At 45.1% G+C, this 20,495-nt stretch overlaps 1 protein-coding gene across 1 annotated transcript in view; it reads right to left on the bottom strand.

Annotated features, from left to right (window-relative positions):
• The window catches only part of LOC143783141 (cytochrome P450 2C20-like), a 407,257-nt gene that overhangs the window by 231,657 nt on the left and 155,105 nt on the right, over positions 1 to 20,495 (bottom strand). Inside the window, exon 5 of the mRNA XM_077271460.1 lies at positions 5,546 to 5,706. Coding sequence (XP_077127575.1) covers positions 5,546 to 5,706 — 161 coding nt within the window. The remainder of the gene's footprint in view (positions 1 to 5,545; positions 5,707 to 20,495) is intronic.

A 20,495-nucleotide genomic window follows, 5' to 3' on the forward strand; every position in this document is an offset into this window, starting at 1 on the left:
TCCTATAATCACATTATAAGGTATTTTAACTTTCCCATTCGCCTTCTTTAAATCTGCAGGACCGCCTGTCCTATCGGCACCAGACCTACTGCCTCTCCTTTCTGTTACAGGACCGCCCCGTTCAGCCAGGGCCTACTGCCTTTTCAACTACTATACACAGTATAGAACATAACATTACTTTAAGTTTAAGAGCACTGAGCCATCTCTACATGACTCCTATGAGGACTCAGGGTTTACCTTCTATCCTAACTATCTATCAACATTATCTAAACATTTTCTATCGAACATTAAGCCTTCTCATTATCTTTCTTCCTTTCTTGCATGCTGGACACCACATCTATCTCTACGGGCCCACTGCATCCTTCTTCTATCTTTCACCTTTTAATTCTCAGAGCACATCATCAGTATTTCTTCACATTTAACTAATTAAACACATATAACTTTTCTCGTACAACATTATCATCACTTTTCTCTTCATCAACGTTATTGCTACTTGTCTTAAGCAATATTACTATCAAAATGCGGCAAATGAACATCCCCTTTAAGAGGGGACCAAGTCTCTGTGAGGTAGCGCGTCTTCTCAAGCTACCAGTCCATACTCAGCAAAGGTTCCAGTGCGGTATCTTCGCAAAGAGTCTTTCTTTAAGTAAAACCAGTAGGGAGCGCCTTTAATAAGGTGCAAACTATATACAAAAAGTTCGGATCATGCACTGTTCATGATTTCAGCAGTTCTGTAAACTTTGTGCAAAAACTTGGAAAACAAACAAGAAAACAAAACAATAGGGATCCCGGGTCAACAAAGGGATCCCTTTAAGAGTTTACCCTGAGCGGGTTTAGCAGCAGGAAATAGTAACTATATACATACTCATGGTATCGAGGTTTATCTTCATAGTAAATCACAAGACATCAGCCGAAAGTGGGTACCTTCTGACTGTGCAGACTGTGATCCTAGGTCAGCAGCTGATGCCGCACCAGTATCACCAATGGATTTCCCTGGTGCAGTCAGACCACCCGATGTCTGGACCCGAAGGCGGACTCTAGCCGCCAGCTCAGTCGCTGCAATGAGACGTACGGCGGCAATGTTGGTAAGATCCGTTACGTCTGGTTCCATCATGGTGGAAGTACCAGACGACGCTCCCCCAAGCTCACAACGGCGCACGTCCCGGGCATACCACCCGTATGCATTCCGATGACGGGTGTAAGTCACCGGATCTCCCCTTTGTAGCGGATCACCCCTTCGGCCACAGCAGGGGGCCCTCACGTTGCAACTGGCAACGAAGACGTCGGTTGGCAGTCCCGGTTCCTGTATGGAGCCCCATCCTCTCTTCGGGTGGAAGGCCAATACAGTGCCCCGCCTCACCATGTCCCGGTCATCACATGCAGGCGGTGGTTGTCGTACCCTCGGTGGGGCAGTCAGCTCTGCCTCTTTCTGCCTTTTCCAATGTAGGATCAGGCATTGTTTGTATTGCTCCCAGGTAAGCACAGCAAGGGTGAATCCTTCTTCCCGAACCCCATCTGGCCCAACCCAGGGGGTGTCCCACTGGAGGGTCACCCCATCTGGGCCTACGTCTACGGGTTCCCCCATCCTAGTCAGCAGCGGTGGCACCAGCTTCCCCATTGCATCGGGAGGTAACACCACTAGCTCTGCCGATAGTAGGCAGCTTTTACTGGGGTGAGGACCGGTCGCGGGAGCGGGATCGAGCAGGGGAGCAGGGGCGTCTCCCATACCTGCGCCTGATGTGGTTCCACCGATGTCGATCCGGTCCATTGACGAGAACGCTGGAGTCGGCCGCAGCCCGGACCGTGGCTCCTCCAATGGGGTCCCCGGGTGCGGCTCCGCCCACCATGGTTCCTCCTCCGCTGGCTCCGAGGACGGGATGGGTAAGCTCAGCTCCGCGGCCGGTTCCAAAGAATTCGGATCTTTCCGCTGCAGTGGACATAGGTCCGCCTCTGGTGAAGGAGGGCAAGCCGGAATCGCTTCTTCCTCGTTCAGGTACTTGCTGCTCGTCATCGCTGCCTGATAGTCGGTGGCAGTGCATGCACCTGACTCCGCCATTTCTCCTGGGCCGGGCTTCTCCATCTCCTGCTTCCCGCCGTTGCAAATCAGGGGGTGGTCTTGTACTCCGAGGCAGGTCATCGCTTTGCAGCCAGAAACACAGGGGGCGGTAGCCATTTCTCGCGCCACTCTGATAGTCTCCTCCCATGGCACGCCCTCCTTCTTCTCTGGCGTAGCAATGGCGGCGGCTTTATGGCGGGAACTTCTCTTGGTCATTGGCAGTACACAGTCTCTCAATAAAGTACAGTCCAAGCACAACAAATTACAGTTCCAAGGCACACATGACCCGATTCTTCAGGCTTAAGTAGATCCTGTTCGTGACGCCAAGTTGTAGCACCCCCCACTGCCGCAGGGCCGAGGGGTACCCGGTACCGGGCCTCTGAGTCTCTGCTTCTGGGGTTGTCACGGCGGCTAGGCCCCGGCCCGTGACCCTGCCGTGGGGCGCACAGTGAATGATAGGTGTGGATGTTGGTGGTGCAGTTGTGGGGTGCAGGTCGCGGTAAATAATGAGGACACCAGGTTGCAGTCTCTTTACCTCTTTACTGGAGATCTCTGAGTCCTCAGTCCAGAATACGGTTCACCAGGCTGCGCAAGTCCGGCCGGTCCAATGGCACCTCCAGAGTTCACTTCACAGGTGGAAATCCGGCGTTCCGGCCGCCGGTAGTGCGCCTCAGTAGGATGTTGCTCCGGTCTTACAGCACGACCCCTACTGGTATTCTCCTATTGCTTGATCTCGTTTCTCACTCAGCACAATCTATCTCGCTTCTAGTCCTTTTCTTGGGTCCCGCCGCTTCCCGGAGCTGGCGCGGACCCGTTACGTTCTTTTCAATGCCAAGCCTCTGTCAGGATCCCACCCCTGACAGAGACCCTACTGTCTCTTCCTCCACAACACCCTCTGCCACTAGGTGTTGCTTCGTCCAATCCAGTCAGCTTTCTCCTCTAACTTCCTGCCTGACCCCCAGTTTACCCACTATGGTGGGGAGTGGCCTAATGAATAGAACCCTTAGCTCCCCCCGGAGGCCCAGCTGTGAAATCTATTGGTGTCTCTGATACCTGATCAGATGAACTCCTTCAGTGCCATCGGACGCACCATGGCTCCCCATAGTGGCGGAGCCACAGTACTGCAACGACCAGGACTCTGGGGCGCTGCATGTGCACACAGCCTGAGAGAGCAGGACATGAACCATGTCCTGTACCATGACACCTCATCAACAAGGCATACCTCTGTGCAGCTGCCAAAGAAAGATGGTGGAATAGCCTGTCCAGTAACAGAAGTTGTCAGTTGTGTTTGAATAGGACGTGACTGTTTTGGTTCACTAGTTCTTTCACTAACTTTACAATCTACCTAGCATACACCCCACCACCTCGCTATTTCTCTGTCATGTTGCTCAAATAGTGTGGCAGGAGCACATTATTTTACTCTGCTCCAGCTCTGCACACAGCTGAATTTCAGTAGCATTAACTGACAAGGTGAAAAATGGCATGCTTAATTACCTTAACAACTGAAGAAAATGTTTTTTTCTTTACTCTGCATACAGCTGAATTCACTGCCACTAAATGACAAGGTGAGATATGCCTTTTTGAAAGGTCTACTCATGTATAAAGCACAATAGAAGCAGTGCACATCACACTTCTATGAAGTGTAGCCTGTTGTCTTTGTCTGTGGACCTCAGTAATGGCACAAGAAAATAAATCTGCTGTAAAGTCGATTTCACAGCCACACAGGAAATTAGCTATCTACACTATCTGACTTAGAACCAATCGCCTAGCTAACTAGCTAAAATCTATTGACACCCAGGTCCAGCGTCAGGAGAAGACTCTCTGCGCTGTTATACTGAAAAAATGGCGCTAAAACAAGATGTCCACTCTTTTTATAAAGAGGGATATGTGATTTCAGCAGCCGATGGCACAAGCCCTTGTGTCTGGACATTGTGGATATTTCCTGCACTCTGGCTACATAAAGTTCCTCTGAGCTCTCCCCACCCTCTCCTCTCTTTTAACACATGCCCCATGCTCATCATACACCATGACTGTCCTAGCCAAAGTGCTCAAAATACTTTAGTGGCAATGCTATTATTTTCCCCTCACTTTTAACAAATTGTATAATTTTTTTTCGATTTTAAGAAAAATTGCTTGTGTTTCTGATCATGAATCCGAATGTGCCATATTTGTGCCAAATTTATGTTTGGCGATCGTTTTCCGAACATATTCGCTCATCTCTAGTCATATCGACCAAATGTTACCACTATTGTGAGGTACAATGTGTCCCGAAAAAACTCTCAGAATCAGTGGGATCTGTTGGAGCTCCAGAGTTATTACCACATAAAGTGACAGTGGTCAGCAATTGTAAAAACAGAGTGAAAACAGTCTGGGGGGTAAATGGGTTTAAAAAAAATTGCTTACCCGCCTTACATTACAGGAAGCACGCTTTCTGTGACACAGAAGCTTTAGTTTAATGATTTTTGCCTACTGCAAACATTAGAACTGAGGGGAATTAAACTTCCCTCGTTTCCCTCCTTGTTTGCAGTATTTAAATAATAAAATGACTGCCATTATTACAGTGCTGTTACTGCATTATTTCACAGGTCAATCATATCACAGTCATAGTAACTATGCAGGTCCAGCACCTCCATATATAATCACACTGTCTATACAGTTTCAGAAACTCACTATATACCATGCTGACTATGCAGATCGGGCACTTACCTATATAATATATTAACTGTGAAGCTACAGAACCTCCCTATAAATATATCACATGGACTGTGCAAGTCTAGCACCTCCCTATGGGTCACAACCACTATTCATGTCCAGCACCTCCCTATATATCACATTTACTACGCAAGTCCAGCTATTCCATATATATCACACCAACTCTGCAAGTACAGCTCCTACCTATAAATCACTCTGACTATGCAGGTCCAGTACTTCTCCATCACTTGAAACTTTGGATTATTTTATACAGATTTTGACTACCACTCCCATTTCCATGTGTTTCAGGACTGCAATAGTAAACCACAATCAAATGAGACATTACATATACTTTTGTGTAGTGAGCTGTGCACTATAACTTTAGGCTGTTAAGAACTTAAAATTCTTCTTCTTTGCAGGTCCTCATCTTTTGTAATCACAGTGATAGTCTAGCACAGCCAATTCGGGGACTATAATAGCTGCATGGTATTATGGGTATATGGTAATCCCGCCTGACTTCCCCTGATGAAATTATCCTGGTCTTCAGCTGTGTGTGAAATGGTGCAGGGACTTATTTATTTTATCTTTGCGAATCGAATTACAAAGTGTTTGAATTTGCAGGGACCAGCAAATTTGCGTAAATCCCTTTGCAAATCGATCCACTCATCTCTAATTGCAAATCAAAATCTGACATACATGGCAAAAAGTCATGACATCTTAGAGTGTGATTCTATCATAAATCTAGAGAACAGCCTGGAACTCTGAAGAAAATCTCCAAATAATATAATGATAGATCACCGTGTTTAGCAGGGATGAGAATCCTTTAACATATCTGGACGTGGATATAAGAAGTTCTTGCAGCTTCTCGTCCTTGTAATCAAACTGCTCCCCAAATAGCAGAGTACTGATGATGTTTCCCACAGCGCTGCCCATGAACAATGTTGGGTCAAAGGGTTTTCCTGTGGAGAGAAAGCAAGAACATCATGAAGTGACCTCCGCTTATCATCCTACTATTCTCATTCTTTGGAATATCCATACTAAGAAGCTGATGCAACCTGCCATAATAGTGTCTAGAGGGCAGGGCTGGACTGGCCATCTGGCAATTCTGGCAAATGCCAGAAGGGCCTGTCTGGTCATGGGCTGCCTTGTCTGCTATGTTAACAGAATCGGTGTTCTCAAGACACCCACACTGTTGAGAGTTGTGATGAAGCACAAAGTCGCTGACTCCGTCACTTACCCCAGCATGCCATGGGTATCATTAGAAATATAGGTCTTGTAGTAAATCTTCCTTTCCTCCATCCAGGGTAACATTAGTAATATATCCCATCTGGTTCTTGGGGATGGGGACAGCATGGGCCTGTGTGATTTCAAATGCCAGGGTTGAATTTCATGCCCAGTCCGTACCTGCTAGAGGCTGATGCAACCTGGCGTACTAATGTCTAAGCAGGACAGACAGTGGCAGGGAGTAGATGCTGAGGATCCACAGGGGTGGGTGGTGGACTGCCAAAATCCAAGAGTCACTGTAAGTGCAGCCAGACTCTGGTGGAGCTCCTCACAGCCTGAGTATAAGGACTACTCAGGTGAAGCTCAGAGTTTATTCAGTACGACTGCAATGTCTGTGGTCAACTTAAAGTGAATCCCCTGTACAATGTTAGTGTCACATTCATTAGTTACACATCTGCGGAATGCACCCCTATGATCAGTGCAGGAAACAAACAGGAACATGAACTCTGCTCAGCTTCCTACTACAGACACCATGGAGTCTAATTAATAATAATGAAGTCTAAGCAGGGCAGATAGTGGCAGGCAGTAGTGATGAGTGAGCTCTAAGATGCTCGGGTGCTCATTGCTCGAATTGAGCACGTCCTACTGCTCAGGTGCTTGACTTCAGTAATGAGTATAATGGAAGTCAAGGAGACCCTGTGGCATTTTTCCGGCAGACCCTCCCAGGATGTCTGGGGGGCATGAAAATCACTGAAATAGATGGAAACAGCACTCAAATGGAATGTGAACAGCTTGGGGAAGATGCCTGTTCTCATCTCGGACTCCCAGGTGGCTGCTGGGAACAATGTCATCATACTCCACTTTAAGGACTGACAATAAAACAACAAAACCAAAGATAAAATGGATTTTACAGGAAAAAGTGTTCTTTCCTTTATAATCACTAGTTTGTAAGACAAATAAAAAAAAGAGAAAAATCACCTCTTCCACCCTTTAGTCTATGTTCAGACATAACGTTTTTGCACTTTCTCATTGCTTTCAATGGTGAAATAACGCTGCAAAGACACTGAAAGAGTTGACATGCTCCTTTTTTCATAAATGCAACAGTTTTCCATTTCAGTCAGGAAAGAAAAGGAATAAGGATTCGTGTGCATGAGACTTCTGAAATTTTTCTCCCATTTGTAAGGAGTAGGACTCTTAAACTGGTGAAGCCTATGTAGTAAGTGCAAGGCCTATCAAAAACTGAAAGGAAGAATTGCAACATTGCAACGCACCCTGGAATACACTTAGAGGAGGCCTCAGAAAACGTTTTTCCCCATTTGTTGTCTGCTGTTTTGGGGTATATGTTTTCTTCATTATCCTATTCCCATTTGGTCAGTACATGCCTATACTTCCCTATATTCCTTCCTACCCTTGATGAGTGTTTTTGTAGTAAGTTGCTTTTTGTTTTCCTTGTTTGTCTTTCATGTTTATAGCCTAACATATCTGTCCCAGGCTTCTGAGGAAGGGGGAGGGGACAGCTTAGGGCATATCAGTAGCATAGTAAGGTCTGAGACTGGGGCATCTCTACCATTAAGAGTACCCTAAGGACAGGGATAGTTATGGTCCCCCTTCCTTACTGAAGACCATCACAGCGTGACATCTCCTAGTGGGAGTGGCAAGTCTTGCCTGTTGGCAGTCTGGCACACATGGTTGACTTTATGTACCATTGCCTTTCCCGTGACCCTTGCGTTATGCGCACTTTGAGCAACACTGATTATTGTTTGTTCAATTTCTCGATCCACTCTACAAGGAGAAGTTTCCATCTCTCCTTCCTGTGGCAGAGAGGGATAAAAAAATGGTGCAATACCAGAAGGCCCTAGTTGAACATTTCATACAAAAATTCCCATGTGACAACACTGGCGGCAGAGACCACAGTTCCTTGGACAACCAAGCAGGAGAGACGATGGAGACACACACCAGGTCCAACAGAGGCAGGGGAAGATTATCAAAGGTTGGGACAGTTTCATTAGACCCAGAGCCCAGGCCCTGATGTACAAAGTACTTTAGCAAGGAGGAAAACGTTTTGGAAGCTGTTGATGGAGTCCCTAACTGACCCTACCTTCGTCCTCTGTGATTCCTCTGTACCATACAACTATTGGGTATCCAAGCTGGGCACCTTTCATGAATTGTCCCTCTATGCCTTGGATGTGTTGGTCAAAGCTAGTCCTCCTCCAGCACCTATCTCTATGCTAAATGCAGTTAACAGTGGTACTAATAAGGAATAGAATTGAATAGATATAACCTGATAAGGACCGTTAGTTTTAGGTTACAGCAGCAAACACTAAAGGTACCTTCACACTAAACAACTTTACAACGAGAACGACAACAATCCGTGACGTTGCAGCGTCCTGGATAGCGATCTCGTTGTGTTTGACAAGCAGCAGGGATCTGGATCCCGCTGTGATATCGCTGGTCGGAGCTAGAAGTCCAGAACTTTATTTGGTCGTCAGATCGGCGTGTATTGTCGTGTTTGACAGCAAAAGCAACGATGTCAGCAATGTTAAACATGGAGCTAACGACCTGTGAGAACGATAAGTGAGTCACGGCTACGTCACCGCTGACCTCCTAAATGACTTAGTCTCTCTAATCACTGCTATGGACCAAGTGTTTGATGACCCAAATGGTTGTGCTACAGTTGAAACTAAATTGCATAACCTACTCAAACGCTGCACTTTGCCGCTGAATATACCTCCGAATTTCACCGCTGAGTGGCAGACACCACATGGACTTTGGCTGCCCAAAGGAGTCAATTTTGCAGAGGATTTTCAGAGCTAATCAAAGAACTTGCAAAGGTTGAGACCCCTGATAATTTGGAGGACTTTATTCAGCTATGCATCTGATTTGATCAGAGACTCACTGAACAAAGAAAGGTAAGACTGCAATTGTTTGGAAACAGCCCTAACTACTACTTTATTCCATCAGCATTAAAAACCAATAGGAAAATGTTCCTGAGCCTCTGCAAATTGATGTAATCCGTAAACCTTTCTCTGCAGTAGAGAAGGAGAGGCGGCGTACAGAGAATCTAAGTCTCTGTTTTGGGGGCACTGGACATTTTGCCATCAACTGTCCTAATAAAAGGACCATAGCCTTCACAAATGCCAGGACTGAAAGCGATTTAACCTCTTTGAACAGCCAGACTCAGTTCTGCAGACCATCTTGTCCGTAATGCAAGATAAAGGCAAAGAGCAGTCACAATCATCTCATTTTCTCGTTCTGTAACAAGGTGCAGGGGGGGTAGTTGTGGCTGAGTACTTAAAGGTACAGTACATAGGCAGAATCCACCGAGCACCCCCTGTCCCTTGCACATAGATAAACGGGACCAACACAGCTTTTCCCCACAGATTACCTTCTCTTTTGGTCACAGCAGTCCATGGTAGTCCAAGTAAATTAGAGTCCAGGAGGCCACCATTGTCCAATGGGAAAAAAATGCTTAATAATCAGGGATGGAATAGAATGGAAAAAAGAAATAACACTGAGTGCAACATTTGATTCCTGATCTTTCCCTGAAACTCTCCACAGCTGTAGCACCAAAAGATAAGACAGTAGTCCACACACCGGGTTTAACCGTTCAGAAGCGGGGGCCCTCCCAGAGTCCTGGGGCCCATGCTGCAGTGTTCAGTCATGTAGTCTCCAGGACCCTTCCTGAGCCCTGGGGTCCTTAAAGTCCTTGAAGCCTGGGGCAACAGACCTCTCCTGTCTGGGGGGTCTGGCAGTGACCCATCTGTGAAACACATCTGCCCTGGGCAGAGTCCCAGGAAGGTCTGAGGAAGCAATAGCTTCCTCTCTTCTGGTGGCTGTCAGTTCAGCCTCCCTGCTGCTGCTGGACCAGCTCCTATCCTTGACTGTTGCTTTCCCTGTTGCAACAATAATGAATAAGGAACATAACTGGCATAGCACAAGGTTACAGGGCAATAGCCAAGACACAAAAATAGTACTGATAATAAATGCTGCATGAATTTTATAACTCAATATAGCAATCAACATAAGGAAGTCCACAAGGTTTTTCAGAAAAATTGGTACATCCTACTTGATGACCCTGTCCTCAGTAAAATCCTCCCAAGAAATCCTGGGATAACGTACCGGAGAGCACCAACTATCAGGAGCATCATAGCACCTAGCCGCCTCAAGCCAGTAATCAACAGCCATGAGGGGCATATTTCATACACTATTAAAGGGGCTTTTAAATGTGGAACTAAGAACTGTTTATGCTGCCAGAGTATTGGGCATAAGACGATGGATATTATCTGCTTTTCCACTAAAGAAAAATTCAATATACCCTACATCCTAAACTGTAATTCTGAATTTGTTATTTATATGATTGAATGCCCCTGCGGAAAGTATTAAGTAGGAAGAACTACACAACAACTTCATCAACGTCTGAATTCCCACGGGCACCTCATAAAAAAAGGTCTTCTTACCATTCTTCTTACCCACGGTCTTTCGAGACATTATACCTTGGTTCATCACAAAGATTTTAATAAGTTAAAAATGATTCCTTCCTCTTGATTAGGGTTGAGCGACTTTCACTTTTTTAGGATCGAGTCGGGTTTCGCGAAACCCGACTTTGTCAAAAGTCGAGTCGAGTGAAATCGTCCGATTATCGCCAAAAGTCGGGGATCGACCGAAACACGAAACCCAATGCAAGTCAATGGGGAAGCATAGTCGGCAGTGAGTGGAGGACAGGAAAACACCTACAGTGCCCATTTTAATGGCAAAAACATCCATTCTTGTTTCTGAAGCTTGTCAATCTTAATTTACTTTATAATAATAGTTAGGCATTGGAAATTGGGGGTCATTTGGCTAAAGTTGTGGGGGTAGGGCTGGTTCAAGTTTTTAGTGGGCCCAGGAAACGTGGACTACGTCACGGCGGTGGAGCAGTGAGAGGTAAGTATTTCAACTTTGCAAGTGCTGTGATCCTGAGCAAGCGGGGGGGCCCACTCGTTCGCATTGTCACTGGCACAGGGCCCCTCAAAGTACAGCGGTGTGTTTGCACGGCAGGGGCGCCTCCCACCGGCAGCGACACTTTTGTATACTCTGAGGGGCCCTGTGCCAGTGACGTCGCCAATGAGTATGCCCCCCCACCTGATGAAGGAACCTGCACTTTCATCTGCATCTTCCTCTTTGTCCCTGTGTAAGGTGGTATAGTATGCGGGAAGGGGAACCTGACTTTCAGCAGCGTCAGATTGTGGCTGTGTAGCGTGCAAGGGGAATGTAGTGGTCTGTGTCAATGTACCACAAGACTCATCTAGCACTGGCTGGGCAATGGGCAGGATGAGGAGGAAACACACATATAGACCCAAATAATAAAGTGGGCTAAATGCAGTTCAAAATTGGTAACAGGACTAACCAGGCGGCATTGCTTTGTTCAGTGGAGTAGAAAACCCAGGAGCGGCAGACACCGTTTTAAGGTCCCAACCAGACTAGTAGGCCCAATGCAGTTTAATATGAAATATATAGGCCGAAAGCCTGAAGATTGAAGCTCAGGAAAATAACACAGGACAACACCAAGGTGCGGCAGACACCGTTACTAGGCCCAACCAAAGTAGTAGGCCAAATGCAGTTTAATATTTAAAATGTTACATAGTTACATAGTTACATAGTTATTAAGGTTGAAGGAAGACTAAGTCCATCTAGTTCAACCTAACATGCCCTAACATGTTGATCCAGGGGAAGGCAAAAAAACCCCATGTGGCAAAGAGTAACTCCACCATGGGGAAAAAAATTCCTTCCCGACTCCACATACGGCAATCAGACTAGTTCCCTGGATCAACGCCTTATCAAGTAATCTAGTGTATATACCCTGTAACATTATACTTTTCCAGAAAGGTATCCAGTCCCCTCTTAAATTTAATTAATGAATCACTCATTACAACATCATACGGCAGAGAGTTCCATAGTCTCACTGCTCTTACAGTAAAGAATCCGCGTCTGTTATTATGCTTAAACCTTCTTTCCTCCAGACGTAGAGGATGCCCCCTTGTCCCTGTCTCAGGTCTATGATTAAAAAGATCATCAGAAAGGTCTTTGTACTGTCCCCTCATATATTTATACATTAAAATAAGATCACCCCTTAGTCTTCGTTTTTCCAAACTATATAGCCCCAAGTGTAATAACCTATCTTGGTATTGCAGACCCCCCAGTCCTCTAATAACCTTGGTCGCTCTTCTCTGCACCCGCTCCAGTTCAGCTACGTCTTTCTTATACACCGGAGACCAGAACTGTGCACAGTATTCTAAGTGTGGTCGAACTAGTGACTTGTATAGAGGTAAAATTATGTACTCCTCATGAGCATCTATGCCTCTTTTAATACATCCCATTATTTTATTTGCCTTTGTAGCAGCTGCCTGACACTGGCCACTGAATATGAGTTTGTCATCCACCCATACACCCAGGTCTTTTTCATTGACGGTTTTGCCCAGAGTTTTAGAATTAAGCACATAGTTATACATCTTATTACTTCTACCCAAGTGCATGATCTTACATTTATCCCCATTAAAGCTCATTTGCCATTTATCAGCCCAAGCTTCTAGTTTACATAAATCATCCTGTAATATAAAATTGTCCTCCTCTGTATTGATTACCCTGCAGAGTTTAGTGTCATCTGCAAATATTGAAATTCTACTCTGAATGCCCCCTACAAGGTCATTAATAAATATGTTAAAAAGAAGAGGGCCCAATACTGACCCCTGTGGTACCCCACTGCTAACCGTGACCCAGTCCGAGTGTGCTCCATTAATAACCACCCTTTGTTTCCTATCCCTGAGCCAGCTCTCAACCCACTTACACATATTTTCCCCTATCCCCATTACTCTCATTTTATGTAACAACCTTTTGTGTGGCACCGTATCAAAAGCTTTGGAAAAGTCCATATATACTACGTCCACTGGGTTCCCTTGGTCCAGTCCAGAACTTACCTCTTCATAGAAGCTGATCAAATTAGTCTGACATGAACGGTCCCTAGTAAACCCATGCTGATACTGGGTCATGAGGTTATTCCTCTTCAGATACTCCAGCATAGCATCCCTTAGAATGCCTTCCAGGATTTTACCCACAGTAGAGGTTAAACTTACTGGCCTATAATTACCGAGTTCAGTTTTTGTCCCCTTTTTGAATATTGGCACCACATTTGCAATGCGCCAGTCCTGTGGTACAGACCCTGTTATTATGGAGTCTTTAAAGATTAAAAATAATGGTCTATCAATGACTGTACTTAGTTCCTGCAGTACTCGGGGGTGTATCCCATCCGGGCCCGGAGATTTGTCAATTTTAGTTATTTTTAGACGCCGCTGTACTTCCTGCTGGGTTAAGCAGGTGACATTTAATGGGGAATTTTTATCACTAGTCATTTTGTCTGCCATGGGATTTTCTTTTGTAAATACTGATGAAAAAAAGTCATTTAGCATATTGGCTTTTTTCTCATCCTCATCCACCATTTCACCCAGACTATTTTTAAGGGGGCCAACACTGTCATTTTTTAGTTTCTTACTATTTATATAGTTAAAGAATATTTTGGGATTATTTTTACTCTCTCTGGCAATGAGTCTCTGTGTCTCAATCTTTGCTGCCTTGATTTGCTTTTTACAGAATTTATTTAATTTTCTGTATTTATTTAATGCCTCCTCACTACCTACTTCCTTTAATTCTCTAAATGCTTTCTTTTTGTCCCTTATTACGCCCCTTACAGCTCTATTTAGCCATATTGGTTTCCTCCTATTTCTAGTATGTTTATTCCCATACGGTATATACTGTGCTCAGGTCCTATCCAGGATGCTAATAAATGTCTCCCATTTTCTTTGTGTATTTTTGTGTCTCAGGATATCGTCCCAGTTAATTGCACCAAGATCCTCTCTCATCCGTTGGAAATTTGCCCTCCTGAAGTTTAGTGTCCTTGTCACCCCCCTACTACCATCTTATTAAAGGTTACATGAAAACTTATTATTTTGTGATCACTATTCCCCAAGTGACCCCCAACCGTTATATTTGATATGCGGTCTGGCCTGTTGGTTAATATTAGGTCTAGCAGTGCCCCCCTCCTTGTTGGGTCCTGAACCAGTTGTGAAAGGTAATTGTCTCCCATAGTTGTCAAAAACCGATTACCTTTGCTGGAACTGCAGGTTTCTGTTCCCCAATCTATTTCAGGGTAGTTGAAGTCCCCCATAATAATGACTTCTCCTTGAGTCGCAGCTTCATCTATTTGCTTTACGAGGATATTCTCCATTGCTTCCATTAGTTTTGGAGATTTATAACAAACCCCTATCAGTAATTTATTATTTTTTCCCCCTCCCCTTATCTTAAATGTAGGCCGAAAGCCTGAAGATTGAAGCTCAGGAAAACCAAACAGAAGAAAACCCAGGAGCGGCAGACACCGTTACTAGGCCCAACCAAAGTAGTAGGCCAAATGCAGTTTAATATTTAAAATGAAGGCTGAAAGCCTGAAGATTGAAGCTCAGGAAAACCAAACAGAAGAAAACCCAGGAGCGGCAGACACCGTTACTAGGCCCAACCAAAGTAGTAGGCCAAATGCAGTTTAATATTTAAAATGAAGGCTGAAAGCCTGAAGATTGAAGCTCAGGAAAACCAAACAGGAGAAAACCCAGGAGCGGCAGACACCGTTACTAGGCCCAACCAAAGTCGTAGGCCAAATGCAGTTTAATATTTAAAATGTAGGCCGAAAGCCTGAAGATTGAAGCTCAGGAAAACCAAACAGAAGAAAACCCAGGAGCGGCAGACACCGTTACTAGGCCCAACCAAAGTAGTAGGCAAAATGCAGTTTAATATTTAAAATGTAGGCCGAAAGCCTGAAGATTGAAGCTCAGGAAAACCAAACAGGAGAAAACCCAGGAGCGGCAGACACCGTTACTAGGCCCAACCAAAGTCGTAGGCCAAATGCAGTTTAATATTTAAAATGTAGGCCGAAAGCCTGAAGATTGAAGCTCAGGAAAACCAAACAGGAGAAAACCCAGGAGCGGCAGACACCGTTACTAGGCCCAACCAATGTAGTAGGCCAAATGCAGTTTAATATTTAAAATGTAGGACGAAAGCCTGAAGATTGAAGCTCAGGAAAACCAAACAGGAGAAAACCCAGGAGCGGCAGACACCGTTACTAGGCCCAACCAAAGTAGTAGGCCAAATGCAGTTTAATATTTAGAATGTAGGCCGAAAGCCTGAAGATTGAAGCTCAGGAAAACAAAGACAGGACAACACCAAGGTGCGGCAGACACCGTTACTAGGCCCACCCAAACTAGCAGCCCAAATGCAGTTTAATATTTAAAATGTAGGCTGAAAGTCTGAAGATTGAAGCTCAGGAAAACCAAACAGGAGAAAACCCAGGAGCGGCTGACACCGTTACTAGGCCCAACCAAAGTAGTAGGCCAAATGCAGTTTAATATTTAAAATGTAGGCCGAAAGCCTGAAGATTGAAGCTCAGGAAAACCAAACAGGAGAAAACCCAGGAGCGGCAGACACCGTTACTAGGCCCAAATAAAGTAGTAGGACAAATGCAGTTTAATATTTAAAATGTAGGCCGAAAGCCTGAAGATTGAAGCTCAGGAAAACCAAATAGGAGAAAACCCAGGAGCGGCAGACACCGTTACTAGGCCCAACCAAAGTCGTACGCCAAATGCAGTTTAATATTTAAAATGTAGGCCGAAAGCCTGAAGATTGAAGCTCAGGAAAACCAAACAGGAGAGAACCCAGGAGTGGCAGACACCGTTACTAGGCCCAACCAAAGTAGTAGGCCAAATGCAGTTTAATATTTAAAATGTAGGCCGAAAGCCTGAAGATTGAAGCTCAGGAAAACCAAACAGGAGAAAACCCAGGAGCAGCAGACACTGTTTCTAGGCCCAACCAACGTAGTAGGCCAAATGCAGTTTAATATTTAGAATGTAGGCCGAAAGCCTGAAGATTGAAGCTCAGGAAAACAAAGACAGGACAACACCAAGGTGCGGCAGACACCGTTACTAGGCCCACCCAAACTAGTAGCCCAAATGCAGTTTAATATTTAAAATGTAGGCCGAAAGTCTGAAGATTGAAGCTCAGGAAAACCAAACAGGAGAAATCCAAGGAGCGGCAGACACCGTTACTAGACCCAACCAAAGTAGTAGGCCAAATGCAGTTTAATATTTAAAATGTAGGCCGAAAGCCTGAAGATTGAAGCTCAGGAAAACCAAACAGGAGAAAACCCAGGAGCGGCAGACACCGTTACTAGGCCCAACCAAAGTAGTAATAATAATATAATAATAATAATTTTTATTTATATAGCGCCAACATATTCCGCAGTGCTTTACAACTTATAGAGGGGACTTGTACAGACAATAGACATTACAGCATAACAGAAATCACAGTTCAAAATAGATACCAGGAGGAATGAGGGCCCTGCTCGCAAGCTTACAAACTATGAGGAAAAGGGGAGACACGAGAGGTGGATGGTAACAATTGCTTTAGTTATTTGGACCAGCCATAGTGTAAGGCTCGGGTGTTCATGTAAAGCTGCATGAACCAGTTAACTGCCTAAGTATGTAGCAGTACAGACACAGAGTGCTATTAACTGCATAAAGTCTATGAGAACACGATGCAAGGAACCTGATTATGTGCTTTGTTTTTTTTTCTATTTTTATAGGCCACACAGGGATAGTTAGGTTAATGCGTTGAGGCGGTAGGCCAGTCTGAACAAATGCGTTTTTAGGGCACGCTTAAAACTGTGGGGATTGGGGATTAATCGTATTAACCTAGGTAGTGCATTCCAAAGAATCGGCGCAGCACGTGTAAAGTCTTGGAGACGGGAGTGGGAGGTTCTGATTATTGAGGATGCTAACCTGAGGTCATTAGCAGAGCGGAGGGCACGGGTAGGGTGGTGGACTGAGACCAGAGAGGAGATGTAGGGTGGTGTTGAGCCATGAGTAGTAGTAGTAGGCCAAATGCAGTTTAATATTTAAAATGTAGGCCGAAAGCCTGAAGATTGAAGTTCAGGAAAACCAAACAGGAGAAAACCCAGGAGCGGCAGACACCATTACTAGGCCCAACCAAAGTCGTAGGCCAAATGCAGTTTAATATTTAAAATGTAGGCCGAAAGCCTGAAGATTGAAGCTCAGGAAAACCAAACAGGAGAAAACCCAGGAGCGGCAGACACCGTTACTAGGCCCAACCAAAGTCGTACGCCAAATGCAGTTTAATATTTAAAATGTAGGCCGAAAGCCTGAAGATTGAAGCTCAGGAAAACCAAACAGGAGAGAACCCAGGAGTGGCAGACACCGTTACTAGGCCCAACCAAAGTAGTAGGCCAAATGCAGTTTAATATTTAAAATGTAGGCCGAAAGCCTGAAGATTGAAGCTCAGGAAAACCAAACAGGAGAAAACCCAGGAGCGGCAGACACTGTTTCTAGGCCCAACCAAAGTAGTAGGCCAAATGCAGTTTAATATTTAGAATGTAGGCCGAAAGCCTGAAGATTGAAGCTCAGGAAAACAAAGACAGGACAACACCAAGGTGCGGCAGACACCGTTACTAGGCCCACCCAAACTAGTAGCCCAAATGCAGTTTAATATTTAAAATGTAGGCCGAAAGTCTGAAGATTGAAGCTCAGGAAAACCAAACAGGAGAAATCCAAGGAGCGGCAGACACCGTTACTAGACCCAACCAAAGTAGTAGGCCAAATGCAGTTTAATATTTAAAATGTAGGCGGAAAGCCTGAAGATTGAAGCTCAGGAAAACCAAACAGGAGAAAACCAAGGAGCGGCAGACACCGTTACTAGGCCCAACCAAAGTAGTAATAATAATATAATAATAATAATTTTTATTTATATAGCGCCAACATATTCCGCAGTGCTTTACAACTTATAGAGGGGACTTGTACAGACAATAGACATTACAGCATAACAGAAATCACAGTTCAAAATAGATACCAGGAGGAATGAGGGCCCTGCTCGCAAGCTTACAAACTATGAGGAAAAGGGGAGACACGAGAGGTGGATGGTAACAATTGCTTTAGTTATTTGGACCAGCCATAGTGTAAGGCTCGGGTGTTCATGTAAAGCTGCATGAACCAGTTAACTGCCTAAGTATGTAGCAGTACAGACACAGAGTGCTATTAACTGCATAAAGTCTATGAGAACACGATGCAAGGAACCTGATTATGTGCTTTGTTTTTTTTCTATTTTTATAGGCCACACAGGGATAGTTAGGTTAATGCGTTGAGGCGGTAGGCCAGTCTGAACAAATGCGTTTTTAGGGCACGCTTAAAACTGTGGGGATTGGGGATTAATCGTATTAACCTAGGTAGTGCATTCCAAAGAATCGGCGCAGCACGTGTAAAGTCTTGGAGACGGGAGTGGGAGGTTCTGATTATTGAGGATGCTAACCTGAGGTCATTAGCAGAGCGGAGGGCACGGGTAGGGTGGTGGACTGAGACCAGAGAGGAGATGTAGGGTGGTGTTGAGCCATGAGTAGTAGTAGTAGGCCAAATGCAGTTTAATATTTAAAATGTAGGCTGAAAGCCTAAAGATTGAAGCTCAGGAAAACCAAACAGGAGAAAACCCAGGAGCGGCAGACACCGTTACTAGGCCCAACCAAAGTCGTAGGCCAAATGCAGTTTAATATTTAAAATGTAGGCCGAAAGCCTGAAGATTGAAGCTCAGGAAAACCAAACAGGAGAAAACCCAGGAGCGGGAGACACCGTTACTAGGCCCAACCAAATTAGTAGGCCAAATGCAGTTAAATATTTAAAATGTAGGCCGAAAGCCTGAAGATTGAAGCTCAGGAAAACCAAACAGGAGAAAACCCAGGAGCGGCAGACACCGTTACTAGGCCCAACCAAAGTAGTAGGCAAAATGCAGTTTAATATTTAAAATGTAGGCCGAAAGCCTGAAGATTGAAGCTCAGGAAAACCAAACAGGAGAAAACCCAGGAGCGGCAGACACCGTTACTAGGCCCAACCAAAGTCGTAGGCCAAATGCAGTTTAATATTTAAAATGTAGGCCAAAAGCCTGAAGATTGAAGCTCAGGAAAACCAAACAGAAGAAAACCCAGGAGCGGCAGACACCGTTACTAGGCCCAACCAAATTAGTAGGCCAAATGCAGTTAAATATTTAAAATGTAGGCCGAAAGCCTGAAGATTGAAGCTCAGGAAAACCAAACAGGAGAAAACCCAGGAGCGGCAGACACCGTTACTAGGCCCACCCAAACTAGTAGGCCAAATGCAGTTTAAAATTCTAAATTCTGGCCGAAAGCCTGCAGATTGAAGCTCAGCTTTTTCAGTGGAGGACAGCGGTATTGAGTGACAGACAAAGGTAGTATGTGTTAAATAAAAAAGTTGGCTCTATGCAGTTTTAAATTGGTTACAGGGGTACACAGGCAGCATTGGTGTGGTCAGCGGAGGACGATTGCAAGGAGAGACCGCAGACAGACTTCCTAGGCCTAAAATAAAAAAGCAGGCTCTATGCAGTTTTAAATAGGCTACAGGGGTACACAGGCAGCATTGGTGTCGTCAGCGGAGGACGATTGCAAGGGGGGACCGCAGACAGACTTACTAGGCCTAAAATAAAAAAGCAGGCTCTATGCAGTTTAAATTAGGCTACAGGGGTACACAGGCAGCATTGGTGTCGTCAGCGGAGGACGATTGCAAAGGGGGACTGCAGACAGACTTACTAGGCCTAAAATAAAAAAAGTAGGCTCTATGCAGGTTTAAATTGGTTACAGGGGTACACAGGCAGCATTGGTGTGGTCAGCGGAGGACGATTGCAAGGAGGGACCGCGGACAGAGTTCCTAGGCCTAAAATAAAAAAGCAGGCTCTATGCAGTTTAAATTAGGCTACAGAGGTACACAGGCAGCATTGGTGTGGTCAGCGGAGGACGATTGCAAGGGGGGACCGCAGACAGACTTCCTAGGCCTAAAATAAAAAAGCAGGCTCTATGCAGTTTTAAATAGGCTACAGGGGTACACAGGCAGCATTGGTGTGGTCAGCGGAGGACGATTGCAAGGAGGGGACCGCAGACAGACTTACTAGGCCTAAATTGAAAAAGCAGCCTCTATGCAGTTTAAATTAGGCTACAGGGGTACACAGGCAGCATTAATGTGGTCAGCGGAGGACGATTGCACCGAGGGGCAGACACAGTTAGTAGGCCCAAAAAAGTAATAGGCAAAATGCAGTTAAAAATAGGTTACAGGAGTACGCAGGCGGCCTAGCTTTGTTCAGTGGAGGACAACTGTAAGGAGTGTCTGACACAGTTAGTAAGCCAAAATAATAAAGTGAGGTTAATGTCTGCCAAAAAAAAAATTCACAAATAAACAGGTGGCATACCTAGATACAGGGGTGGGCTCCTCTGCTGACTTGCAGACAGTGGTAGTTGGCGCAAAGTATTAACTGGTGTAAATGTAGGGCAGGGCCCCTGAATATTTTTACTATCAACAATCATGTCAACAAATTGGTATTGGCAGTGCCATTGAAGGATTTAACAGCACAGACTAAACAGTGGTGGAGCAGTGAGAGGTAA

Source organism: Ranitomeya variabilis, chromosome 6, assembly GCF_051348905.1.
Source record: "Ranitomeya variabilis isolate aRanVar5 chromosome 6, aRanVar5.hap1, whole genome shotgun sequence".
Classification (NCBI taxonomy): Eukaryota; Metazoa; Chordata; class Amphibia; order Anura; family Dendrobatidae; genus Ranitomeya; species Ranitomeya variabilis.